This window comes from Lathyrus oleraceus, chromosome 6 (genome assembly GCF_024323335.1).
Source record: "Lathyrus oleraceus cultivar Zhongwan6 chromosome 6, CAAS_Psat_ZW6_1.0, whole genome shotgun sequence".
NCBI lineage: Eukaryota > Viridiplantae > Streptophyta > Magnoliopsida > Fabales > Fabaceae > Lathyrus > Lathyrus oleraceus.
The window spans coordinates 350,026,506-350,053,908 of NC_066584.1; the positions used below are offsets into that span (position 1 = coordinate 350,026,506).

The following is a 27,403-nucleotide window of genomic DNA, read 5'->3' on the forward strand; positions in this document are numbered from 1 at the left end:
GGTAATCTTCATTGGAACTTTGGACCTAGCAATCACAGATATTTCTTCAATAGGGTTTTCCGCCTTAGGAATCCTTTCGAAGAGAACTGTACGATCGTCCATCAGCCGTTGAATACCATTCTTCAATTTCAAACAGTCCTCGGGCCGGAGTATGCAGAGATTGCAATCTTCAGCACAACCTGGAAATAAACCAGCTTGCAATAAATTCCTCTTTATGATCGGGAGAGGAGATGTTAAGTCCGCCACATTGGAAATGTGAGAATCGTCATCCATAGCATTAACAGTCTTGTCATGGTTAGGCATAAGAGCAGTGATGACATTAGGAGTCTCCGGAGGCTCAAACTCAATTTCTCCAGCTTCGATCATATCCTGAATCTTATTCTTCAATGACCAGCAATCGTTTGTATCATGCCTGGGGCTATCGGAGTGATATGCACACCTGGCATTGGGATTATAACGAGAAGAGGTAGTGTTGGGATTTGTAGGAGGATCTCTAAGGGTGATCAAATTTGCCTTTAGCATTCCCTGCAGTGCCTGTGCCAAGGTCATATTGATCCTGGTGAACTGCCTTCTTGGCCTGTCTTGTTTGGGCTGGAAGTTTTGAGATGGTGGTGCTGCAATCGTAACTGCTCCAATGTCGTGGTCACGGTTTTTCTTGTTACGACCCTTTTGACCGTACATAGCATTTGATTCGTTCCTCCCCTGATAGGACCTTTTGGTGCTTGCAGAGGTAGCCGCCTGTATCTTTCCACTTCGGATGCCGCTTTCAACACGTTCACCTGTTAATATAAGTTCAGTGAAACCTGATGAAGAACTTCTCAGTAGATGGCTGTAGAATGGGCCGGTCAGTGTGCCCATGAACATGTCCACCAATTCTCTGTCAGTCATAGGGGGTTTGACTCTGCCAGCCAAATCTCTCCACTTTTGAGCATATTCTTTAAAGCTTTCTTTAGATCCCATAGTCATATTCTGCAGCTGTAGCCGGGTGGGCGCTAGTTCAGAGTTATACTGGTACTGTTTATAGAAAGCTGTTGCTAAATCATTCCAGGTGCGGATGTCAGAGCTCTCGAGCTGATAATACCATTCCAACTGTGTGCCAGACAGGCTCTCTTGGAAGAAATGGATCCATAGCTTCCTGTCAGTGGTATGCGGCTGAATCTTTCTCACATAAGCTCTCAGATGCATCTGAGGACAGGACGCACCATCGTACTTAGTGAAAGTGGGGATTTTGAATTTGCGAGGAATGGTCACATCGGAGACCAGACCCAAACTTTCGAAATCCAGACCGGGCGCCTTCTGACCCTCCATAGCTAGCATACGTTCTTCCAGCAACTTGTACTTATCATCTCTTGGAGAGTACTGTTCATTTTCATAATCTTCATCGTCGTCCTCAGGGTTGAAGAGATCGACATTCTCCTCTTCTGAATCATTCTCTGTCTCCTCTTCTGGACCATTCGGGATCCCAAACTTGACTCCTGCGGCCTGTCCTTTACGCCTTCTTCCCGGGTTAGTGAAACTCACAGCTTTCTTGTCTTTCTTCTTTTCGAGCAAAAGAGCCTTCAGTTCCTCCCGCCCCTTGGATAAGCTTAGCATCATCTCCTTGAATTGAGCATTCTGAGTCTGGAGATCCTTGACAGTTTGTTCGAGATCTATTTTTCTGTTTAGAAGGAAGACCGTGAGAACATTGAACTTGTAGAATACCTGTTATGCAGTGTTATGTTATGCTATGCAATGTATGAAATGTTTTCAAGGACTTTTGGAATTTAACTTTGCGTAAATCACCAACAAGAGAGAAATGTTTATTGCTAATTTCTTTGACCAATGTTCATTACAAAAGGAATAATAATAAAAATACAATGAAAGCTCAAGTCTCCCAGGGGCGGCTTCTTTTTGGGCGAAGATACGCATTGAGTCTTCGTTCCTCATTAAGTTGACTGGTAAGTTCTAACACTTTCTTCCTTTCTGCGACGAACTGAGTCTCGAAAGTATCCCTTTCTTCTCTCAACTGGATCCAGGATCTCTTTAGTTCCTCAACATTGGTAGGCATATCTGGATAAGGAATGATCTGAGGAGCGCCTCCTTCAGCTTCAGGTTCGACCATCTGAGGTCCGATTGCAAGATATGGCATGACAAGTTCACGAGCTCTGGCGCGTACCCATCTGAGATAAGGTTCCATAGGAATAGAATTTTTCTGTCCTAACGTACCTCTCTTCACCATGCCCCAAGCTCGTACAAATCTTTGACGGAGGCCTTGGGAATCATTGTCATAGTCGAACACAATGCCTTCGATGATCATTTCATGTGGACCATCTCTTCGAGCACAACCAAACTGTCGCAGAGCTAAAGCAGGATTATAAGTAATACCTCCTCTTATTCCTAGGAGTGGTACATTAGGGAACTCGCCACAACGGTCAATGATGGTAACATTTTCCTTGAACTGAGGACACCAACAGATGTCTGGGTGGGAGAGCGACATTATCCTTTGAGACCATTTCAAATTCTGCTCGTTCTTCAAGACTGATTGAGGAAGGTGCGAAATAAACCACCTAGACAACAAAGGTATGCAGCACATGAGAGTCCCTTGCTTCTTCATGGTACGAGTGTGGAGGGAATGCAAAATGTCTCCCAGCAAGGTAGGTACAGGGTTATGAGTGAGAAATATCTTAATAGCATTCATGTCTATGAATTGGTCTGGATTACGGAATAACACCAAGCCATAGATTAGCAATGCCAGGATGTCTTCGAAAGCACGGACATTCATAACTTTTAAGAATTCTCGAGCCTTATTTGTCAGGAATTTGGCAAGTAAACCCTTAACTCCACTCCTTGTTACCCAATTAGCTTCAATGTCGGACTTCGTCATGTGTAAAGCTGCGGCAACTTCTTCAGACTTCGGAACCTTTTCTAAACCACTGAAAGGTATTTGATCAAGGATAGGTATCCCAAGCAGTCTGGAGAATTCTTCCAGTGTAGGTACCAACTGATAATCTGGGAATGTGAAGCAATGATGTTTAGGGTCGAAGAACTGGAATAAAACTCTCATCATATCTTCTTTAAAACCAGTGGTAACCAAATTGAGGAGAGAACCGTGTTTCTTGATGAACTGGGCATGATCGGGGAGCTCTGACACTAAATTCTTCAGTTGAGGAGAGATTGCTACAAAATTGATCCGGATGGTCTTCCTGGGAGCCATAGCCTTACAAAACAGAGCAAAGTTAAATCCCTAAGTCCTTGAAATGGTTAGTACAATGTTATGATGTCATGATGTTATGATGTTAAGATGTTATGATGTTATGATGTTATGAGGTTAAATAAATAACAAGCACAAGCAAGTCACACAACCATCATTCCTAGGTTTTAAGGCTTGCATGAGTTCCATAGGTAAGTACCCTCCCCACTGAAGTTTAGTTGGTTCAACCTGCCCTAGAATAGTAACCGGGTTCTAGAAGGATCTCAAATCACCGACCTTCCTTTAAGTCCACTTCAGTGCAACACCAAGTGGTTGACCGAAGCTTCCCTAAAGTCCAATCTCAAAGAGTGTAGTATCGAGTCTCAACCAACCCCAGTCGGAACCGAAGTCAGTTATCTCACTACTTTCTAATGGCCAGGATGAGTCAATTAGGGTTCTAAAGGTCTGGTTAATGCTTTAATGACACCACGCGAAAGCCAAATTTTTCCTCAAGTGAACATGAGGAACATCAGGACATCCAAAGTGTCACATTAACCGTAGCCATCATTTTAACCATTCCAGTATACGCCGGATAGTCGCGATGATCTATTGCTACTTACCTAAGGTACACTAGATCCGGGTGTAGGATCTTTCACTCAAAAATACCCAAGCAATCCCTTAAAAGTAAATCAGACAATTTGGAATAAGTGATCTTGTTTTTAAGGTAACCTCTCTTTTTAAAGTATCCCCAGCAGAGTCGCCAGTTCTGTCATACGGTGAACTGACTTGGGGTATTTTGCTTTTTATCGCAATGTCGCGGATAGCAAGAGTCGCCACCGACTTTTCTTTTATCCAATAAGGAAAGGTGGAAAAGAACAGGAAAGACCTCAATAGATTTTGGGTTCGGGAGGTACATTATACAAAGGGAAGGTATTAACACCCTTTGTATCCATGGTTATCTATGGGCTCTTAATTGCTGGATCACTTATATTTTTGTCTGAAAAGTGTTGGTGAATTGTTTAAAAATGTTTCGAAAAGAGAGTTTAACTTTGTAATGATTCTCGTATGAATGTATACAAAGTATTTATCTCGTTTGATTTTGAAAAACAGTTTAGAAAAATATAACTTGGTAATGATTCTAGTATGAATGTATACCAAGTGGTGATTTTCTAGGACTTGCAAAGTGTGAGGGGTGGAAAATGTTTTAGGTTATGATCCAGTAATTGAGAGTTATACCTTCCTAAGGTCGTTATGGGCATTTCCTATCCTTATGAGGGTAAAATTGTCCTTACTATTGAGAAGTAAGTAGTTTTATCCTTTGGATGTAAAAGGGTCATTGTAGGGTCATCGATAGGTCATTGAAGGCAACAGTTGTAAGGATACCTTAGCATTCGAAGGGACGATCATCATTTAACTGTAGGCTACACCGAAGGGTCATCGAGGGACAAAATCGCATTTTCGAAGGCAACATCCGATGGACCATGATTTATTTTATGATGATTTAACCGAAGGGTCTTTGCTAAGTGTATCCCTACATTCGCGGGACACGACCGTTATACCGTAATACCGTAGGGCAGCAAAGAGAGGTCCAAGATCGCATATTTAAAGGCCGTATTTTACAATCGATTAGGTAATTAGGATGAATCTCCACATTAAAATTAATACATTAAAATCAATACATTAAAATTAATACATTAAAATTAATTAGGTAATTTAGGGTGAAACTCCACAAGGGTATCCCACAAATAAAGTGGAAGACCTAGACAGCAATCTTTTCCTGGGAAAGGTGAACCTTTACAAAATTCAGCAAACGGGTTAGAGTACCAAGTCAGGATGCAATCAAGGATTGCACCGCAAAAGAAACCAGAACAGCAGTAAGGTCAGATAAACAATGCATGGCTATGATAAAAACATGACAGGTTAGCAAAGGACAGAACAGAAAAATCAGCGACTGTCCCGGTCGCCACTGCCTCGCCTAACGAAGGCTTAGCGAATACTCGCTGCATGCTCGCTTAGCGATGTGCTAGCGAGCGGCTGCGGATTCTGGTTTTGATAACAGCATAATGTCAGCAAGCTTCACACCTTATAGCATCCATTACAGAGATTATGTGGTTAGACATTCAGATGTTCATGCATACTTAAATTCATATGTAAAACTTAAGATAGTTTCATAAATTCAATCATGATACCATATGCAAATTAAGAACATAAGGTAGTAATAGCAATGCCAACCTGTTTGTAATCGAATTGTAACCTTGAATTGGCCGATCGGATCGAATTGAGCGGAAGTGACCTTGCTGCCGCCGGCTTTCCTTCAGGGTTTCCTTTAGGGTTACTCGGAATTCTCAGGGTTAGCCTCCAGGGTTTGCCGTCTGTGAGCGCTAGGGTTTGCTTGCTAGGGTTCTCCTTTCGTCCTCTTTAATCCTCCTTTTCATTACTGAAGTGCTGGTATTTATAATGCTCTTTTTTGTGACCTAATGGGCTCAGAGTGAAGCCCAGAATTTTCTGTTATCTGTCAGCTTTGCTAGGCGAGCGTGTAGCGAACGTTCGCTAGGCGAGCGTGCAGCGAACGTTTGCTAGGCGAAGGATTTGCTCGCCTAGCGAGCAGGCCAGTTTGGGCCATTTTCTGGATTGGGCCATTCGTGAGCTGGGCCTTTGTTCCTTTAAGATCAGTGCCATAAAAATGAGTCGGAGTGCCCTGAAAAATGTCTTAAAATATTAATGGGCAAATTTTGGGGTATGACAATAGCCAATCCATGCGAATAGGCGGTGGAACCTGGAGACATTCACTTCAATCTGAGCTAAGTCTCATGGGAAGGGACATGAATCCTACGCTTGGCCAGGCAACAATCCTTAGTGACACAAATCACAATTCAAAGTACAATTACATGATTTCGACTTCGTTGACCACGGGCCTCGTTCCAAAGAATGTAAGTAAATCGCCAATTACGATATATATATATAATATATATATATATATATATATATATATATATATATATATATATATATATATATATATATATATATATATATATATATATATATATATATATATATATATATATATATATGTGTGTGTGTGTGTGTGTGTGTGTGTGTGTATGTATGTATGTCTGCGAATCAATAAATTACTATTGAAAGGGCTAAGATAACGAGAGAATACATGAACCAAATATGGTAAACAACATAATCTGATGCACTAAGTTACAAAGAAGCAAGAAATTCCATAGGCACCCTCTCCATCTTATTACGGTCAAGTACGTTGTTTCTTTCATAAAGAAAATGGTAGTCAAGGCTCTCACGTCCAAAACAAATATCCCACTCTAAAGAAAATGAAAACTTTATAGATCAAAAGAGCAATCCCGATGTTATGACAATTCATAAGCAACAATAATGTTAAAATGAAGGCCGAAACAAAGCTCTAAAGCTAGTAGCACTTGAAACATCATGGTAAAATATTTCATCAAATATAAAAAATTATTACACCCAAGACGGAAAATCATGAGAAACATTGCAGGAAATAAAAAACATATAAAGCAAAAAGAAAATCAAGTCGGAGCCTCTGAAGCCTAGGTACCGGGACCACCTATTGGAGTCACCCCGAGTACAAACTTAAAAGGATCTAGTGCTTCAGTAGAAATTATAGCATCAGTGCAGAATTTCCTTGCCTGCTCCACAACTCATTCTGGGACCCCAAATATGTTCCGCAAGTCTCTGAAGAGCATCTTGAAGCGCCTCACTCAGACCATAAACTTCATCTTTGAGAGATTTCAAGGCCTTGGTGTTCTGAATAGATCTTTTTCGATACTCATCCACCTGACGAGCCATTTCCTCAGTAAAGTCAGAAGAATCCTTACAATGCTCCGTTGCATATTTGAGGGCGTATTCCAATTCAGTCACACGAGTCGCCAGAGGCAAAGAAGATCAATGTATTTGCATTTCCTCTTGCAAAGAGTTAGCAGTCTTAACTTCCTCCTGCAACACAAAAATCTCCTTCTAAAGATTAGCACATTTAAGCTCCATGGTTTCAGCCCTCCCTTTCCAACTGTCCATCTCCTTAAAAGGACTATCCAGGTCCAAGACATCACCCTCGTCTAACATATATAAATTAAAAGAGAGAAGCAACTTTAAAGATGATGCTAGTAAACTCATAAGCCATTTCCATCTTATTCCCCTTAGGAAGATTTTGGACGAAGGATAAACATGACGCCAAGATGATAGTAGCAACCTCATCAAGAGTGTGTTGAAGCCAAGAAGAGAAAATATTCCATATCTTTATGATAGGAGTGACCTCCCCGGAAGCGTCATCCTCAATGACCCTGAGCCCATTTTGGAGAAAATATGTCGTATCTTTATGAATGTCGTACATACTCACAATGTCCATCTTAGTAAAGGGAGTAATCAGGTAGTACCGATATTTTAAATTCTTCACATTCTAAGAGTTGACCTCAAACATCTTTTGACCCCCTTCCTAAGGGAGAGCAAGACTTTACCCCATGATGAGTTTACCCAACGACGTTAGACTTTAAAAAGGTAGAAAAGTAGTGTTAAGGCCAACATGCTTTTCTTGTACTCACACAAATAATAGAAAACTTTGACGTAAGACCAAATCATTGGGTGCAATTGCGAGGGGGAAACCACCAAATGATTCATAGCGCCACCTCAAAGTTATTGAAAGGAAGACAAAAACCTATAAATGAAAACACATTCATGAAGAGTGATGACACACCCTTATACTTCCTACACACTCTTTTTTCCTTTGGATAAAAGAACTCCATAGTTATAATGAGAGCCAACCTCAGTGAAACCATAATCAAGACCTCCCTTTGCAGCAAAGACTGACACAACATCTAACATTTATTGGGATTCCAACCACCACCTTACTTTTCCATTTGTAGGGTCACAACCAAAAGCACGACGATACACTTTAATATAGGTCAGAGCCTTGCGTTCATGATTGAAATCATCTACAACAATGGGATTCGTCTAGGGAAAAGTAGGAAAGGTGAAACCTCTAACAACCTCTCTATGAGCAATTGCTTCCTTCAAATCCCCCATCACAACCTTGTTAAGAAACCCTAACAAAGGGAAAATAGGTACAAAAGAGAAAGGGATTTTGAGTTGTTACCTTAAAAGAAAAAAATTTGATGATTTTTTGCGGAGTACGATTCGTGATAAGAAATTGTGCAAAGACATCAAAATGATAATTGATGGAAACTGTTGACGTAGATAAGGAGCGACTGCAGAAAAAAAGGAAGAATCCTTGAAGTCTGAAAATGGTCAAAAGACAGATAGTTACCCAAGAACCCATTATATTCTTCATGACACTGTTTGATCCACGACAATAGAAGTTGGAAAGTCTGACCATGCCACCAACAATCATGATCTCACACCTAACTCTTTAAAACACTTGAGTACCCTAAAGTGACAAAACATCATTACTGTCAATCCTAGGGCCACGCCTCACAACCCTTTAGTGAAACGTTGTGAGTTACAAGGAAGAAATTTATTGTGCATGTTCCAAATGATATCGACATCTCATCTATCCCGCTCCCTTTGAGTAGATACTAGACTAGAAGCATACACATCAAAACCTCTCTCCAACAAACAGAAACAAGGGCTTAAGGGAAACTTTTTTGGGCTGCCCATAAAGCTTATTCTCTGAGGCCCAATAGCAAGCATTACGAAGGAAAGTGCGAGGAACAAAAACGGACATAATCGAGCTCGAGGCATGTAACTCTAAACTCCAGTCAACTTCCTACTGTCAAGAACCTATTCAGACAGTGATCCACATAAGACGCCAGTTTAAGTGAAACAATTTTAACCACCTTCCCTTATAAAACACTTCACTTTTTAACACCTAGGTATTCTACTCATTTTCATACTTATACTACTTATCATTCATTCGTTAACTTGAGCGTTAAACTTTTAACTTTATTGGTCCACCCCAACCTACTATACTGGAAGCACGCTATGCTTCTGACAATCTTTTTGACATGATCTACAGTTGTGTAGCCTTTGTCCAGAACTTTGAGTCCTGCAATTAAAGTTTGAAATCCAGAAAACATTACCTCTACATCTTCATCGTCCTCCATTTTGAAGGCTTCATATTTCTGAATTAGAGCCAAAGCCTTTGTCTCTTTGACTTGAGAATTTCCTTCGTGAGTCATTCTTAGAGAGTCAAGTATTTCTTTAGTTGTTTCCCTGTTGGTGATCTTTTCATATTCATTGTAGGAAATGGCATTTAGTAGTATCGTTCTGGCTTTGTGATGGTTTTTGAATTCACTCTTCTGATCATCTGTCATTCTGCTTCTGGGAATGGCAACACCAGCGTCATTCACAGGTGGTGTGTAGCCAACTGTGACTATGTCCTATAGATCAACGTCGTAGCCCAGAAAGAAACTTTCAATTCTATCTTTCCAATAATCAAGTTTTTCTCCATTAAAGATTGGAGGTTTATCATTGTAACTATCTCTTTCATTGGTGTTGGCCATAGTGTTTTTCTCACGCTGGATCTCTCTACATTGTTAAGTGTTTGATTAGAAAATCAATAACAGAGCCGAAGCTCTGATACCAATTGAAGGTAGAGAAAAACAAGAAAGGGGGTTTGAATTGTTTTGGAAAATAAAACTTTTTGATTGTTTAGACACACACAAAGTAAAAATAAGTTGACACAGAATTTTATACTAGTTCGCTTGAAATTCAAAGCTACTCCAGTCCACCCGGCCAAGGTGATTTCGCCTTCAAAAAGGACTTAATCCACTAATCTTGAAAGATTACACAAACAATTGTCTAAGAGAATAATCCCTTAGCCCTCTCAAGTATTCAGACTGCACAGAGTCACTTGAGGAAGTATCTTAGATAAGATTTGTAATACACAGTGCTTCTAATAACAAGCAAATATTACAGAAATATATGAGCAACAATTTTCACGTAAGAGCGGAAACTCGTGAAAGAGTAAAAGAGGATGATTGAGAGATTTATAATCTTGTGTGTCTCATGTGTGTTTTCTTGTGAGGCATTTCGTCCTTTATATAGGAGTTGAGAGGACCGTTGGATAATGATAGGATCTTGGTCATTGAAGAATGATTATTGTCATTACTCTCTTTGTTTCTTTCTAAAACAGTTTTGTGCGCGTCATAATTTCCTTCTAGAAATAGTTTCTTTCTAAAAATAGATTTCTTCATGGTTACGCGTTCTGAGCTGGCGAATCCGTATTCAGAGTCTTGTTGGTCAGAGTTCGTCTTTAGAGGTTACTTCTATCTGACTAAGTCAGAGTTTATCTATAATCTTAACTTCTTCAGATTTAGAGTCTGGATTCTTCTTTAATAGAGTTTCTGACTTTTTTTTCTCTTTTGCTGGTTTCTGCGTCTTGATTAGAGTCAGAACCTTCTGGACGCATTTCCTCTGAGTAGCATCTAAACGCTGAAGGCTGTATCTGATGATTCATCTATCTGATAGTTTGATCATAGTCCTGCACACTTAAGAAAACATTTCGTTAGGGTGCCATTTTTGTTTCATCCTTTGTTATCATCAAAATCTTAGAGATATATTGTAGAACCAACTTTGTTCTTACAATCTCCCCCTTTTTGATGATGACAAAACAATACAGAGAGAGGTGAAACAATACAATAAAAATCTCAGATCAGATAATGAAGGGGACTCCCCCTGAGTTAGATCCTTAGACAAGTCAGAAGTTCTTACCGGACCTTCCTTGGTTTAGTACTTTAGCTATTTTCCTGCATATCTTTAGTCATAATTTTTATTAATGTTTGCAGTGCCTTGAGAGGTTTTAGTTATGTTTCCATCAGAGCTTGTTTTAGTTCTCCCCCTTTTTTTCAGAATAAAAAAGACATAGAAAAAAACATTGATATTGATAAAGCAGAGAACAAGAAGCAGGTATAGATAAGCAACATTAGATCAGAAAAAAAAACATCAAAGAAGAAAAAAGCAACAAACAAATAGCCTAGGTGCCTAAGGGTTTGGGGGCGGAGGCATCCGTTGGAGTAGCTGAGACAACATGTTCTGAATGTTGTTGTTGACAAAATCCTGTTGATCCAGCCTGGCCCGAACCACTTGTTGTTCCTTTTGCAGTTCCTCCAGAGTCTTCAAGACCAGAGGGACGAACCCAGAGTTTGAGTGCTCCCCCTGAGTCAGAGCATCAGCTTTGGCCTTGGTAGCTTTTTCTGCAGCAATACGAGCTGCTTCTTCAGCTTCGGCTTTAGCTTTTGCCTCAGCCTCAGCAGCAGCAGCTTCAGCAACAACCTTCTCTTCAGCTTCTCTAATCCGTTGTTCTTCTTCTTGGCGTGCTTTCTCTTCTGCTTCCTTTCTAGCTTGTTCCTCAGCCTCTCTGGCCAAGCGCTCTTGGAGCCTTATACCAGCGTCTCTGATGAAGTTGTTGCGGACTTGTTCAGAGAGGCCTTTTAGTTTGAAGGCTTCAGAGGTCATCCAACTGATCACTCTGTTCCAGTGGATCCTTACTTCAGAGGGATCATCACTGATGCCAGAGTTGATAGTCAGAGACTTGATCTTCTCTACTGAAGACTCTGCAAAAACTTGTATTGCTTCTTCTAGGGTAGGGAAGGTTGTTTCTGGTTCAGTGGCAGAGGTTGGGGAGGATGGAGAAGGTGAGTTTGAGGCACTGAGATTTAGTGTGGGAGTGATGGAGGCAACAAAAGTTATTGGTGTGGAAATGGCAGAAGGTGACAATGTTGTTTGTTTAGGTTGTGGATTTGGTTCAGATGGTGAATGGATTGGTTGTGGTGCGGGTGGTGGTGTTTGAGGTGGTTCAGATGTAGTTGGATTTTATTCAAGAGGTGGTTCAAATGAAATAATAATGTGAAATTGTCTTCGAATAAGTTTGAATGGCAGAGAAGATTGAGAAGGAAACAAAAAGATTCTTGATATGTAAATAGTATTTTCAATATGGGTACCTGAGATAATTTTGGCTTCAACGACATGATTTGCTAGTATAATAATCGTCAATCTTGTACCATTACAAAGGCCTTCAAATTGATCCAGATTCCTTATCAACATGATACATGTTCCAATTTTTAATTTCATGGAATGATTTGGCAAGCCTGATATTTTCAAACAAATCAAGAATTCAAGAGTTAAATGCTTGAAACCATCATTGTCATTAGCTTCTGATATGTCAATGAAGTCACTACATTTGAAAACTTATTAGAAAATTTTAAATTTGCGGAAGTTTTTTTTTTTTTTCGAAAATTTTGACAATTTCCGATATGGGTTAAGATTTCTAGGAAAATACCAATTTTTTTGAAATTTTCGATATTTTTTACTGGAAAATTTGAAATTTTTGAAATTTTAAACTTAAAATTTGAAATTTCGGGTATAAATGGGAGAGAATTCACAGAAATGCAAAAAAATGTGTATCAAAAATTCCGATTTTATTAGCGAAAATTTTGTTTTTGATATGTTAGTAAGAGTGAAAATTAAAAAAAAAAAGTAAAATTTGATTGATAAATACTCCCTTCCCTCCGTTCCTTTTTAAATGTCATTTTTTTGATTTTTTACACTATAAAAAACAAATTATTATTAATACTTTTCAAACAATAATTTTTCTTTTACCTATAATATTCTTAATTATTTATTATATTTTTTTTTATAAAAATAACACTAGAATTGAGGGAGTAATAGTAAATATACTATTAGTAATTTAAAATTAGAGGAGTGTCGAATATAAATTGGAGGTAACATGGTAAATACAACTATTCTTATATGGGTCGAGGCAGGAATAATACGAGTTCATTAGCTTATTTAGTTATAGAAAAAATGATCCAATAACGACGAGCGACCATAGAAAGTTTTACCTTATACCCCTACATTTATCCTTCCACCCCTACATTTTATAAAAAATACCAAATTTATCCTTATATATTTTTAATTAATTAATTATTTTATTTTTTAAATATTTTTTAAATTTTATTTTTGTGTACCGGAAGACTTTGCAAAAGAGTATCGGTAGTCATTTTTCAAGTATTTTTTTAATATTTTTTTATGTACCGGAAGACTTTGCAAAAGAGTTCTGGTAGTCAATTTTTGTGTACCGGAAGACTTTGCAAAAGAGTTCCGGTAGTCATTTTTCAAATATTTTTTTAACATTTTTTGTGTGTACCGGAAGACTTTGCAAAAGAGTTCCGGTAGTCAAATTTTATCTACCGGAAGACTTTACAAAAGAATTCCGGTAGTCTTTTCCAAATATTTTTTTATCATTTTTTGTGTGTATCGGAAGACTTTGCAAAAGAGTTCTGGTAGTTAATTTTTGTGAATCGGAAGACTTTGCAAAAAGTTCCGGTACTCATTTTTCAAATATTTTTTGACTTTTTTTTTGTATACCGGAAGACTTTGTAAAAGAGTTCCGGTAGTCAATTTTTGTGTACCAGAACTTTTTTGTAAAGTCTTCCGGTACATAAAAAAAAATTTAAAAAATACATGAAAAATGACTACCGGAATTCTTTTACAAAGTCTTCCGATATATAAAATAAAATTTAAAAAATATTTAAATAATAAAATAATAAATTATTTTAAAATATATAAGAATAAAATTAATATTTTTTATAAAATATAGGGGTATAAGAATAAATGTAGTGGTATAAGGTAAAATTTTCGCGACCATAATGACTATTTTCCGATGTTGACTTCAAGGTTCATCCCAAATACATGAAGCCCAATAAGGCAAATATATTTGTGATGATATGACCCAAGGGCAATGACATCAGAAGAAAAAATATATTCCTTACGCCTATCCTTGGAAAGAAGTTATAAGCCAAAGTATCAACCTAGTATTAGTTATAAATTTATATGTTATAAATTAACTTATCATTTTTATTTATATTTATAAACAAAACCTAAAAATAAACTCCATGGAGTCTTTCACAGTTAAATTATTTAATACGTAACTAAAATGGAATAAAATAAAAATGAAATAGAATATTTTACATGTCAATATAAAAAAGAAACAGCAATTCACCTGCTAAACTGCCATCGCCACTCATTCATTGACACACTCTATCCACTCACCAATGAACACACTCATTTCCAAAAACTAAAACCCTAGAACACTCACTTCCAACTTCCAGCTATGGATAACGACGACCCTCGTAACGGCACCGAACAAAACCACCGTGACGGAAAGAAACTAAAGCTCACTCACCCCATAACAGAACACGAGATCCGCCACGAATTCTCCCACCACCAAACCGCCGTCGCCAGAATCAACAACGGCAGCTTCGGAAGCTGTCCCCGCTCCGTCCTCGCCGCTCAAAACTCCTGGCAGCTCCGCTTCCTTCGACAACCCGACAACTTCTTCTCTAACACGCTCCGAAAAGGAATTCTTGATTCTCGTATTATCGTCAAAGACCTCATCAATGCTGACGACGTTGAAGATATCTCGCTCATTGATAATGCTACAACCGCCGCCGCAATTGTTCTCCAGCAAATCGGCCGCCGCTTCTCCTCCGGTGAATTCCGCAAGAACGACTCTGTTATAATGTTCCATTGCGCTTACCAAGCTGTTAAGAAATCTATTGAGGCTTATGTCACGCCCGTTGGTGGCTCTGTTATTGAGGTCCAGCTACCGTTTCCGGTTCACTCCGACCAAGAAATTATCGCGGAGTTTAAGAAAGGACTCGAGCGAGGTAAAGTTAATGGCGGAAGAGTTAGGTTAGCAATAATTGATCACATTACGTCGATGCCTTCTGTTGTTATCCCTGTTCAAGAATTGATAAGGGTTTGCAGAGAGGAAGGAGTGGATCAAATTTTTGTTGACGGTGCTCACGCCATTGGAAGCTTGCGCGTGGATGTTAAAGAAATTGGTGCTGATTTTTATGTAAGTAATTTGTACAAATGGTTCTTTTCTCCACCTTCGGTTGCTTTTATGTACTGTAATAAGAAATTGAAAGATGTGCACCACCCTGTGGTTGCGCATGAATATGGAAAGAGTTTACCTGCTGAGAGTGCTTGGGTTGGGATGCGAGATTATAGCCCTCAGCTTGTGGTACCTTCGATTTTGGAGTTTGTGAATCGGTTTGAAGGTGGAATTGAAGGGATTATGAGGAGGAACCATGATATGGTTGTGAAAATGGGGATTATGTTAAAGGAATCGTGGGGAACAATTCTTGGTTCGCCACCTGAAATGTGTGCCGGTATGTTTATGGTGGGTTTGCCTTCGAAGCTTCGTGTGACGAGTGACGATGATGCTTTGAGGTTGAGGTTTTATCTTAGGGTTTATCATGCTATAGAAGTTCCTGTATATTACCAAGCTTTGAGAAATGCTGAAAGGGATCCTAGAGACAAGGATGGGTTTATAACTGGTTATGTGAGGATTTCTCATCAGGTGTATAACACTGTTGATGATTACCATAGGCTCAAGAATGCAATTGTTCAGATTTTAGAGGATGGAAAAATCTGCAGTGAGCTTCCTAAAGAGTGATTGGAAAAACAGAGAGAATAATGAGGTACAATATCTATAGATATTCTACACATCTGACTTGTATTTTGTTTTTGGCTTACGTTTTATGAGTATGCCCATTTTTGTTGTACTGTATCATCTTGTTTTCGTGACATAATAATTGTAGCCCAAAGTTCTCAGCAAATCTTATAAATGAAGAAGTGTTACTAGTCCTAGTTGCTTTGTAAGATGTAAATTTGTATTGCACCTCAATCACTCTGATTTCGTTTCCATATTGTCTATAGTCGATCCTACTTATAATGCATAAAGGCATCTTTTTTTGGTAGATTGGTTTTAAATTTGATAATGAATAATATTTTTATAGAAGTTTCTAAGAATTTCAAGTGATTGGTCGGGGGTTCTATATTGAAATTTCATGCTACTATATGTTAAGTTTATACTTCTTTCGTTTTCAATCTTGATGGTTTATTGTCTGACTTTCGAATTTTGACCTCAGAATTGACACGTTTTTGTTTAGGAAATTGCTTAATATCACGAAACCATTAATCATGACTTGTCACGAAACAATGTTATTGGCCATTCACACGTGTTTTTCGCCAAAGTCTTATTGAGCAGTTTAGTCTAGATTTAAAAAGTAGCGTGTGTATTTTGTGACATTGGTGACTGATTTTTGTCGTGACATATATCATTGCTCTTACGTTTTTCTGTTTTTACTTTTCCTGTATCTTTTTAAACCATGTAACCTTGGTTACATATTGGTGTCAATATACACAATTTTACCTTGATTTGGCGTGCCTATAATTCTCTGGAGCTGCAGTTTTACTATTTACTTCTTTCAGTGTCGAGATTATCTTAGAGAATTCTGCAGGATTTTTAACAGTTCTTTCTAAACTTTTCCAGGAAATTGATTATTTAATAAAACCCTTATCAGTGTTGTGGCCTGTTTTGAATCTTTGATAGAATCAAAGATGCTAAATTATGTAACTTATGCTTCTCTCACTTGGTTTGGAATAATATTAAGCTTTTGGAGTCTGTTTGGTGTAAAGCAGACGACCTTTTTATCCGGGGTTTTACTAACTGATATTTTAAAGAATTGTGCAACTTTATTACAATGAATTTTTTCCTTGATTGTTCTGTACTTTTCCTGTCATGATTTTTTTCCTTGATTGTTCTATACTTTTTCTGTCCTGATTTTTTTTCCTTGATTGTTTTTACTTATTCTGTCATGATTATTTTTTTCCTTTTAATAGCAGGATTCCTTGTTTTCCCATCTTTTTTCAATTTTCCTCTTTGCTTAAATGATTTTCTTCTTTTGTACTAACAAATAAACAAAGGAGTTGATAGACTTTGCATTTAGTATAAAAAATCTTATTTGCATCCAGTTATATCTCATCATAATGTTCCTTTGTTATATTAGAATATCTTCACAAATATCTAAATGGTATGATATGATTGGGTGCATCTGTGTCTTTTAAAAAAAGGAGTAATCTTTAAACTCAATAAATTTGTTGTCTACTGCTATTTATGTCTCATGTATAACTATTTATTCAAAGAGTGACTCCCAGACACGACATGAGATGGGTTTAGGAAAGCATCGTAGCAACTCCCGGAGAGAGGTTCAACTTTTTACAATGCCACTAATAATTTAGATGATTTAGTTTCATGATCTTGATCTCCAACATATATTTTCCATCTTCGACTTAAAAAGGCATTGCTTGGAATGAGATAGCTTTTCAGCACCCGAACTTCTAAAAACTTCTGACTACAAAATGGCAAAGCCACTGCTGTCATTTGTTGAAATGCCTGGGATGCAGATCTTACTTGCTGAGAGTGGTGTTATGAGCACTATATGCCTGAAACTAGTAATAAATCAAGCATATATTGTTAAGAATATATATCTGAATTCTTTAGTTCTCTTGATTGGTTTCATCTGATTCATGCATCTGACTGTTATCTGCATGAAGAGGTTTGCTTGATACTTTGGCGGAGAGAATCTTTGGATCCTGCTTTGGCTGCTGAAAAACATTAACAGGATAACAGAAGGTCCAAGTCTCTACAATATGGTTCTACTTGTAGACAATTTTTTAAATTATAAATGATTCTTCTTAATGCTTTTTACGGTTAAACCGAAAGAAAAATCATAATACTAGTATCTAAACTAGTACTATGTCTGGGATAGAGCTTAGATCCGGCAAGAAGATTATCACAAGGTAAGCAATATAAAGATAAAATAAGTAAGAGAACGGGCTTTAGTTGAGCAGAAAAGCCAAAAGCAGATGAAAGATTTTCTAAGAATTTCTTATCGCACCCTATAAGATGGAAAAAAATCATATGAAAAATTGAAATTGTCTCTCAGATTTTGGAGATGCATCTTCGGACGCATCATGTACCAACGTTATGACGCATGAAATAAGTGCCACCCTAGATGAATATTAAAAAAAAATCGAAGATGTATGAGATGCATCTCTGGGTACTTTCAACGAATATATTGATAGTTAATCAGTCTAGTGGACATTTCGGAGATGCATCTTTGGATATTTAAGATGAGATTTTGAAATTTTCTATCACTTTTGCATGTCAGATATTTTTGGAGATGCATTCTTGGAATAAGTTGATAAAACATTGAGCTTCCTGGAATAAGTTGATAAAACGTTGAGCTGCATGATCACACATTCATACTTGTTTTCCATTCAAAATCCTCACAAAAAATCCTTCCATTCTCGATCCACATTTTCAGTCCAAATCTTGTGTTTCATCATATTAAATGGAGTAAAAGAAGTTGAAATTGTAAGTAAAGATCATTTATTTCAAGTCTTACTGCTCACATTAATCTTGTTTTATGTCTGAAAAACATGCATTTATTCTAGAGATACATTTCTGAAACGAGTATGAACTCATCCGAAAATGCATTTTAGGTATCTGTCTGTGTTCATTTTTTCAGCTCTGTTTACAGAATTAACATTTATTTACTATTCTGTGGTAATTGTTTTCATTAGATATGGTGCACCCCGATGTTTTTCTTAAACATGTGTCTCCGAATGTCAAAGATGTTGTTGTGAAGACGGTAGATGTTGACAACCAATTTAAAAATGAGCAAGAGTTTGAATTTCGTCATCACATGCTTCAATTGATTCGTACGGAGGCCTCCAAATTGAGATTTGGTGTGATAATCTGAATGTTCGATAATGACTCAGATAGAATATGTGCTTTTGTGACAATGACATGCGAAAGAAGCGGGAAATATAGACTTCCTCTCCGAAATTTTAAAAGAGATGACACTAGTTTAAGAAAATGTGAGTGTCCTTTTAAGTTGCGTGATTATATGTTGGTGAACTATAAATGGAGGTTTAATGTCATATGTGGTTTATATAACCATGATTTGTGTGAAAAGTTAGTTGGCCATCCAATTGTGTGTCGCCTCATGCCAAAAGAGAAGGAATGCATTGCTAACATGACATTGAATTTGGTTTAACCGAAAAATATACTTGCAACTTTGAAACATAAAAGATATGAAAATATCTCAAATATCAAGCAAGTGTACAATATTCGGTACCAAACTAACAAGGCACTAAGGGAGGATAAAATTGAAATGCAACAACTCTTAAAATAGTTAGATGATAACAATTATGTTCTAGGTACCAAACATGCGATGATGGAGTTATCGTTAGAGATATATTTTGGACTCATCCTGATTTGATCAAGTTGTTCAACACGTTTCCTACTGTGCTCATAATTGATTCAACGTACAAGACCAACAAGTACAAACTTCCATTATTGGAGATGATTGGTGTTACCTCTACTGAGAAGACATATACGACCAAGTTTGCATTTCTAGAAAAAGAAAAGGAGGAGAATGTTACTTGGGTCTTAGAGGTGTGTCAGACAATGTTGAAGGCCCAAGAAGAGATGCCTAAAGTGATTGTTATCGACTGCGATATCGCCTTGATGAATTCGGCTGCAAATGTATTTCCTACTTCTTATGCATTACTTTGTAGGTGTCACATAACAAAGAATGTGAGAAGTCGGGTTAAACCCGCGGTAGGGACGAAATAGATAGAGCCCAAAGATGGAAAAATAGTGAAGACAAGCGTGGTTATGGAAAAAAATAATGGATGCATGGAATGATATAGTAAATTCTTTCACTAAAGAGTTATATGCCAATTTTGTTATGCATTTCAGGAAAGTGTGCGATAAATATCCTGATTTGTTGAAGTATGTCGAAAGCATAATTCTTGACCAAGTGAAGGAGAAAATTGTTTGTGATTGGACCGATCAGGTTAGACACCTTAGAAACACAACAACTAACCGAATTGAGTATGCTCATGCTACATTGAAGAATCAGTTGGGAAATAGTAAGGGCAATTTGTGTAGAGATTGAGACTCCGTGAACCAAATGATTCAGAATCAGCATAATAAGATACATACATAATTTGGTCGGAGTATCGCAATTTTGGAACACATATTTAGAGACAACAATCTTTATTTACAGTTGGTCGACAATATAGCTCGAGTGAGTTTGAACTATATTTTTCACAAAGCTAAACAAGATAACAATGTAGGTTTCGATAGCACAAAGTGTGGATGCACAATTGTGAAAACATATGGTCTCCCATGTGCTTGTGTTATTGCAAAAAAGGTGAAACTTGGTAGCTCGATAAGAATGGATGAGATTTACACTCACTAGAAGAGGCTTAGGTTTGATGATGATGGTGTCATGAAAGACGATAAATCAAATATCTCTATCTTGATCGAATGGAAAGTGATACAAGAGAGATTTTTGAAAGCCGATGACAATATGAAACTCCACATCAAAGAACAATTGAGGAAGATTGCTTATCCACCCTCTCAATCGGTAAAAATAAAAGGTGCTCTGAAGAAGCTCAAGCCTACACTGAGTAACATTTAAACGGTGCAATCTCCTTCATATTTTGAACATGTCGAAAAAGTATTTATGGACTCACCAACTCCAAAATCTCAAAAAGGTGTTTTCAAAAGAGCTCGCCTTAGCAAACCAGGTCCTTCGCCGCCTCCACCAAATATTTCATTAATTGATGAGATGCCGATTTTTATGCACAAATACATCGAGCGGATTGTCAATGTTGAAGGTGACTATAATTGCAGTTATCGAGCTGTTTCGACTTTACTAGGTTAAGGAGAACATAATCATACACTTGCCCACCATCAACTTATCCATGAGTTTAAGATTCATAAAGAATCATACACACGGATTTACGGAATGGAAGAAAATTTTGATGCAATTTATGAGTCTCTTGTTCGTTGTCTTAGTGGACCGGCATCGGAGGCTAAATGGATGCACTTCCTTGAAATGGGTCACCTCATAGCTGTCATACCCCAAAAATTTCCCTGCTTTTTTTATTCAATTCGTCTGACTTATGGTTTTATTTATTTGCACCCTTTTTTCTATTTGATCATGCACTCATCGACATTTGCATATGGTAACAAATTTAGGCTAAGGGTTCAGTGATAATGGATTTAATTGGTTTAAGTGAATTTTCGAGGTGAATATTATTTGGTAATTATTCGTGTTTATATCCCGTATTACTTGTGGTGGAGATCATCTCTTTATTTGAGATTCATGGTTATTAGGAGGTGATTGAAATGATCATCAATTAATTAGGAGGTTTGCTTGGAATCAAAGGAAATGACAAAATTGGAATAAAAAGAAGATTTCATATATTTATTGGAAAATATCACTTCTAAAAAGTACTAAAAGTCATGGGTTAAACCACTTAAAATTCAAGCCAAAAGTGATAGAAAAATCAAGGCAAAGACATTAAAATTCAAGTTAATTACCAGTGACTTTTTGCCTTACATCCTAACTTGGTACTTTTGCTAAACTCCAATACCATTGGTCTCTAACTACCCTTAACTACTTATTTCTCCACAAGCCATCCATTTACCTAATTACCATTAACTATCACCATAACTTCCAAACTAATACAAAACTTCCAAACAAACACAAATCTCAACTTCCATTTTTCTCATTCAATCCTAACCATTCTTAACAATTAATCCTATGGTTAAAATTGGTGATCGGCAACTTGAGCTTAAATTAATTTCTAACCATTGATAAATCCATTATTTGGATCACAATCCAAGAGTGTTTATTCACCTACCGAGTCTATATAAATATGTTATTTCTCATAATTTTGGCCTTAGATAACATCACCAACCTAACTTAGAAAATTCACAATTAACCATTATTTTTCCACCATTTTTCTTCTATTCTCTCTCAATATTCATCTTCTCCTTCACCCTCATTAAAGTTCATCTTCATTACCATTTAGAAATTCACATTGAAGTTCTAAAATGATGGAACTTAACCATCAACAATTTCTACATTATCATCAACAATTATCAATCAACAATTCAAGAATTATCATAAAAAAACCATCCACCAACAATTTCTACATTATCATCATCTAAAGTTTATCAAGTTTCATCAACAATCATCATCCAAAGTTCATAAATTCAAGCTTGTTCATCAATATTCTATGTTTTACATCATCTTCTATATTCATTCATCATCAAAAATAATCATCAAGCCTTGGAAGTTAATTGGATTAAAGGAGCTCATTCTTGAAGTTTTCCGGATTTCTTTTTGGTGCTCCGATTTTCAACACTAACCGGAGCAAATCTCCGCTCCGTCGGTAATCATATATCTCTTACACACCATTGCCATGAATTATTGAATATTTGTTGGTTGATTTAGCTTAAGCTACTATTTTAGAATTGCTTATTAGATAATCACTTATTTTTGCATAAGACACATAAAATTGAAAATAGTAATTTTTTAATTCTTATCTGTTAATTGCATGCGAATATATCATTAGAAGCGATTTTTTGTCACGATTCTGAATATGTGATTGCTTTTTCACTAATCATTATAACGAATGTGAATCAATCAATTCTTTGTACATTTTGCTCTTCATCTTTTCGCCCGATTCTTTAGAATTCCTGGCTCATTTATAAAATTCGATCGCATATTTGGATTCCTTGCGAAAAATCAAGTCTGGTGATATATAATTTGCATATTGTATATTGTATTTAATAATTTCGGTAGATTAAATTCATGAATGTATGAACAATTGATGAACAAATGCACAAATTCAGAACATGCAGTCTTGTGACACGTGTCATATTCCTTTTTCCTTTTTTTTTTTCTTTCACTTTTCTGGACGGCGCCACGTGTTGCAGCATGACTAGTTCAACATGACGTATGAGACAAAACAACATATGAGACAAAACAGGAATAAGACAAACTAATTATGTGAGTCTTTTTGGCCATGGGGTCTTACCCCAAAATGACTCAGTTTCCATTTTTACTTTTTTTTCTTCTTATTTTCTTCATTATCGATTCTTTTTTTACCTGATTTTAATTGATTTCGATTTTATTTTTGTGCACAATTTAGAATTTAATTTTCTCACATGTCTAATAAAACAAAAAACTCTTTTTTTTTTCAAATACACATTTAAATTAGACATTTTACTTGAATTTAATTCATTAGGTTAAATTTTTAATTGAATTAATTTTTGTTAGAATTTAATTTCTAATTTTGATTAATTAGGATTAGCCGTTGGTTGAGTATAATTGCTATTTTTTTTAATTTCATGTTTACTTAGATATTAGAGGTGATATGATTATTTTAAATTCTTAATGCCTTGATCTATTTTTCATATGTCATGTGCTTATGGTTTATTTTGCCACTTGAATGATTTTTTGCACGCATGATTAATGATTGTATGAATCTTTTTAATTTTTGCATGATTTATAATTCATCCCCCATCGTGGGTAAAATGTTTCCAATCCCCATGAAAGTGTAATAGACTAAGCACTTTCAATTTTGTATCGCTTTCCTTTGCATATTAATAAATAAGATAAAATCAAAACGATAAAATAACTCTTTTTTAGAATAAAAATACACTTGATCCAACGTCAAGTGCTTTTCAAAACCAAATTCAATCAAATGCAACATGAGTGCTTGATCCAACGTCAAGTATCTCTTCCATCTCATTCTCACAATTCTCACACTTCCATTCTATTTCATTCACACATTTTCAATTCAAACCTCAAACACTTGATCCAACGTCAAGTTACTTTCAAAATATTTTCATAATAAATTGGATGAAAAAGATGAGGTGTACGTACTTGTGCACAACATTCTCAAGTACTTGGATTGTCGGCCGTACCTAACTTGTGGCCCGATACTTAACATCTATTAAAAAACACTTACAATGAAACGAGTTTAATTCGGTCCTCTTAGGGCGAAAAAGAATGGTTAGGATGCAACTGTCCTCTCAACTCTCGAGTATTCTGATTGTCGGGCATACTTAGCCGGTGGTTAGACACTTGTCTCCCTCTAAGTATCAACGATTAAACTCATCAAACAAATTTCATAATCATAATCAATCAAATATATTCTTCTGCCTTAGGGAAACTTCCAAACCTTACAACATTCAACATTTTCAATACCTTTGACAATTCTCATCAGTGATATACTTATCTCTTTGGACCAAATACATTTTCTTTGGACTCCATATATCTTTGAGTTAATTACCATATGGTTAAATACCCACTTCATAACCAATAACCCTTTCCTTGTTTGTCTTGTTAGTCCTTGTGCTTAGACAAAACTTATCTATCTTATTTTCCTTATCAGTCCTGGTGCTTAGACAAGTTCTTTCTTCGTACATTATTTGTCTTTTCAGACAATGTGCTTAGACAAACCCCTTTTCTTTCATTCTTTGTCTTGTCAGACCTTGTGCTTAGATAAACCACTTTTCTTTCTTGTTTGTCTTGTCAGACCTTGTACTCAGACAAACCTTTCTCTATCTTGTTTGTCTTATAAGATATTGTGCTTAGAAAATCCTCTCTCTATCTTATTTGTCTTATCAAACCTTATGCTTAGACAAACCTCTATCTATCTTGTTTGTCTTATCAGAGCTTGTGCTTAGACAAACCTCTCTCTATTTTGTTTGTCTTATCAGACCTTGTGCTTAGACAAATATTTCTTTATCTTATTTGTCTTATCCGGTCTTGTGCTTAGACAAACCTCTGTCTATCTTGTTTGTCTTATCAGACTTTGTGCTTAGATAAACCTTTCTCTATCTTGTTTGTCTTATCAGACCTTGTGCTTAGACAAACCTCCCTTGTTTGCCTTATCAGTCCCCGTGCTTATGCAAACTCCATTCTTTTGCTTTGTTTGCCTTATCAGTCCTTGTGCTTAGGCAAACTACCTTCTTTTGCTTTATTTTCCTTATCAATCCTCGTGCTTAGGTAAACTCCCTTCTTTTTCTTTGTTTACCTTATTAGGACTTATGCTTAGGCAAACTCCTTTATTTTGCTTTATTTGCCTTATCGTTCCTCGTGCTTAGGCAAACTCCCTTCTTTTGCTTTGCTTACCTTTTCGGTCCTCATGCTTAGGAAAACTCCCTTCTTTTAATTTATTTTCCTTATCAGTCACCGTTCTTAAGCAAACCCCTATTTTCTTTTTAGTCATACCATGTATTAGTTCATGCCACACCCTCTTTGGTTCAAAGTGAAGGTAGAGAAAAACAAGAAATAGAGGTTTGAATTGTTTTCACAATACTTTAAAAACTTTTGCAACACCACACACACAAAATATATGCTAACAACATATAGAGATTATCCTGGTTCGCTTGAAATTCAAAGCTACTCCAGTCCACTCGGCCAAGGTGATTTTGCCTTCAATAAGGACTTAATCCAATAATCTCAACAAATTACAAAAACATCTACGAGTTTAACAACCTCTTAGCCCTCTCAAGTATACAGACCTAAGCAAGTGACTTGAGGAAATTTACAAACATTTTCAAGAATTACTAGTGTTTGACTTAGATGGTTCTAGGTAAGCAGAATAAACACACTTTAAGGAACTATGAAACACAACCACACAATATTGAACAACATCTCTTGTATGAAGGTATTTCTTACAATAATGGTAGTGAGAATAAGAGAATGTTGTCGTGTGTTAAGATGTTGTTTTTAGCAACTTGTGATGAGGCCTTTATATAGATTTTAGAGATGATACCGTTGGAGGGAAATCAATGGAGATTTCTTGCCAACTATGGGAGTTAAAGGTATTAAATTTATTATCCTTTCCATAGCAGTCTTGGGACATAATCCATAGTTTTCTTAACAAGATTTGTGCTACACTTAGAATGCTTCATGAGTAAATTTCTGATCCGGTGATGTCAGATAGAGTGTTGAGCATGAATCAGAGTAAGCATGATTAGAGTCTTTGAGTAGAGTCCAAATATCTCCTGCAGAGTTCAGATGTTCTTATAATCTTCAGATATTCTTGCGCACTTAAGATATTCTTGCATACTTCAGATATTCTTCAGATATTTTCTTAAATAGTCTTCAAATATCAGAGTTTTCAGATGTAGAGTCTTCAGATATTCTTATGGGTCTTTAGAGATCAGAGTTGGACTACAACGTTAGATTCTTTAGGTAATTTCTCCTCAGATGCATTCTGTTTGGAGTCAGATCTGATTTCTCTTTGTGCTTGTTCAATATTTCTGGACTGGTTCGGATGTCAGATCTTTGTTATCCTCAGAGTCATTTTAACTTAGAAACCTGCACACTTAAGAAAAATATTAGGGTACCAAATTGTTTCATTCTTTGTTATCATCAAAACTTAGAGATATGTTACAGGATTAAAATCTTGTTCTAATAATCTCCTCCTTTTTGATGATGACAAAAACTCAGAATTTTGATGACACAATGGTACTTTTCAAAGATACAGATTTAAAAGAATCAGAGTTAGATAGAGAATGACTCGCTCTAAGATTAGCAATCTCCCTCTAAGTCTGATACTTAATTTTTTTTAAAGACATTAGTATCAGAAAAGGGTTTATGGGGTAGAGAGTTTCTTACCAGATCTTCTTAGGTTGCTTTCCTTGATTTATTTGTTTCTCAGGTAGAGATTTATATTTTCTTTGTTCAGATAGATCCTGTAAAAAGACTTAGACTGCACAATTATTTTGATGTCAGAATGTAAGCAATTCATTTTTTAGAGTTAGATAAATTATTTCATAAAAAAGAATTCTATTTATTTCTCCCCCTTTTTGTCAGACTCAAAAAGTTAATAAAAACACAAGTTATAAATTCACAGAAAGAACAAAAACTTCATTGATAAGAGAGAGAAGTTACAAATCAGAAGAAAATAGAAGTAAAGGCCTCAGAGGAAAAAACTCTTAGAAAAATTACACAAAAATTCCTAGAGTGCCTAAGGGTTTGGAGAAGGAGGAACCCTCTGAAGAAACTGAGCTAGAAGATTCTGGATGCTTGAGTTGACTTGATCCTGCTGGTCGAGTCTGGCTCTGACTAATTACTATTATTTTTGAAACTCTTCTAGAGTGTTAAGGACTAGAGGAGTTAGGTCAGATGTTGATGATTCACCTCGAGTCAAAGCAACCTCAGTTGTCTTCTGCAACTTTTTGAGTAGCTTCAGCGGCCAGTGCTTCAGCTTCAGCTTTTGCCCTAGTTGCAACCTCTGCAATAACTTTCTCAGCTGCCTCCATGACAGTAGCTTCAGCAACAACTTTTTCTTCAGCTTCTCTCTTTGCCCTCTCAGCAGCTTCCTAAGATAGACGAGCCTTTAACTTCTCCTTAGCACTTATGATATAGTTATTTCTGACTTGTTCAAAAAGTCCCTTCAGCTTGAAGACTTTAGAAGTCATCCACCTGATGAACCCGTTCCAGTGAGACCTTACTTCAGAAGGATTGTCAATGACCCTAGATTTTTCAGATAACT

General features: G+C 36.6%; 2 protein-coding genes across 2 annotated transcripts in view; both read left to right on the plus strand.

The window, feature by feature from the left end:
- LOC127095578 (metal-nicotianamine transporter YSL3) overlaps positions 1-11,954 on the plus strand; it is a 44,808-nt gene extending 32,854 nt beyond the window's left edge. The window contains exon 7 of the mRNA XM_051034249.1: positions 11,752-11,954. Within this exon, the coding sequence (XP_050890206.1) occupies positions 11,752-11,954 (203 nt within the window). The remainder of the gene's footprint in view (positions 1-11,751) is intronic.
- Positions 11,955-14,139: 2,185 nt separating this feature from the next.
- On the plus strand, positions 14,140-15,820 carry LOC127091913 (L-cysteine desulfhydrase). The gene has a single exon (XM_051030653.1). The coding sequence runs from the start codon at positions 14,277-14,279 to the stop codon at positions 15,624-15,626; it is 1,350 nt and encodes a 449-aa protein (XP_050886610.1). The 5' UTR covers positions 14,140-14,276; the 3' UTR covers positions 15,627-15,820.
- Positions 15,821-27,403: the final 11,583 nt, after the last annotated feature.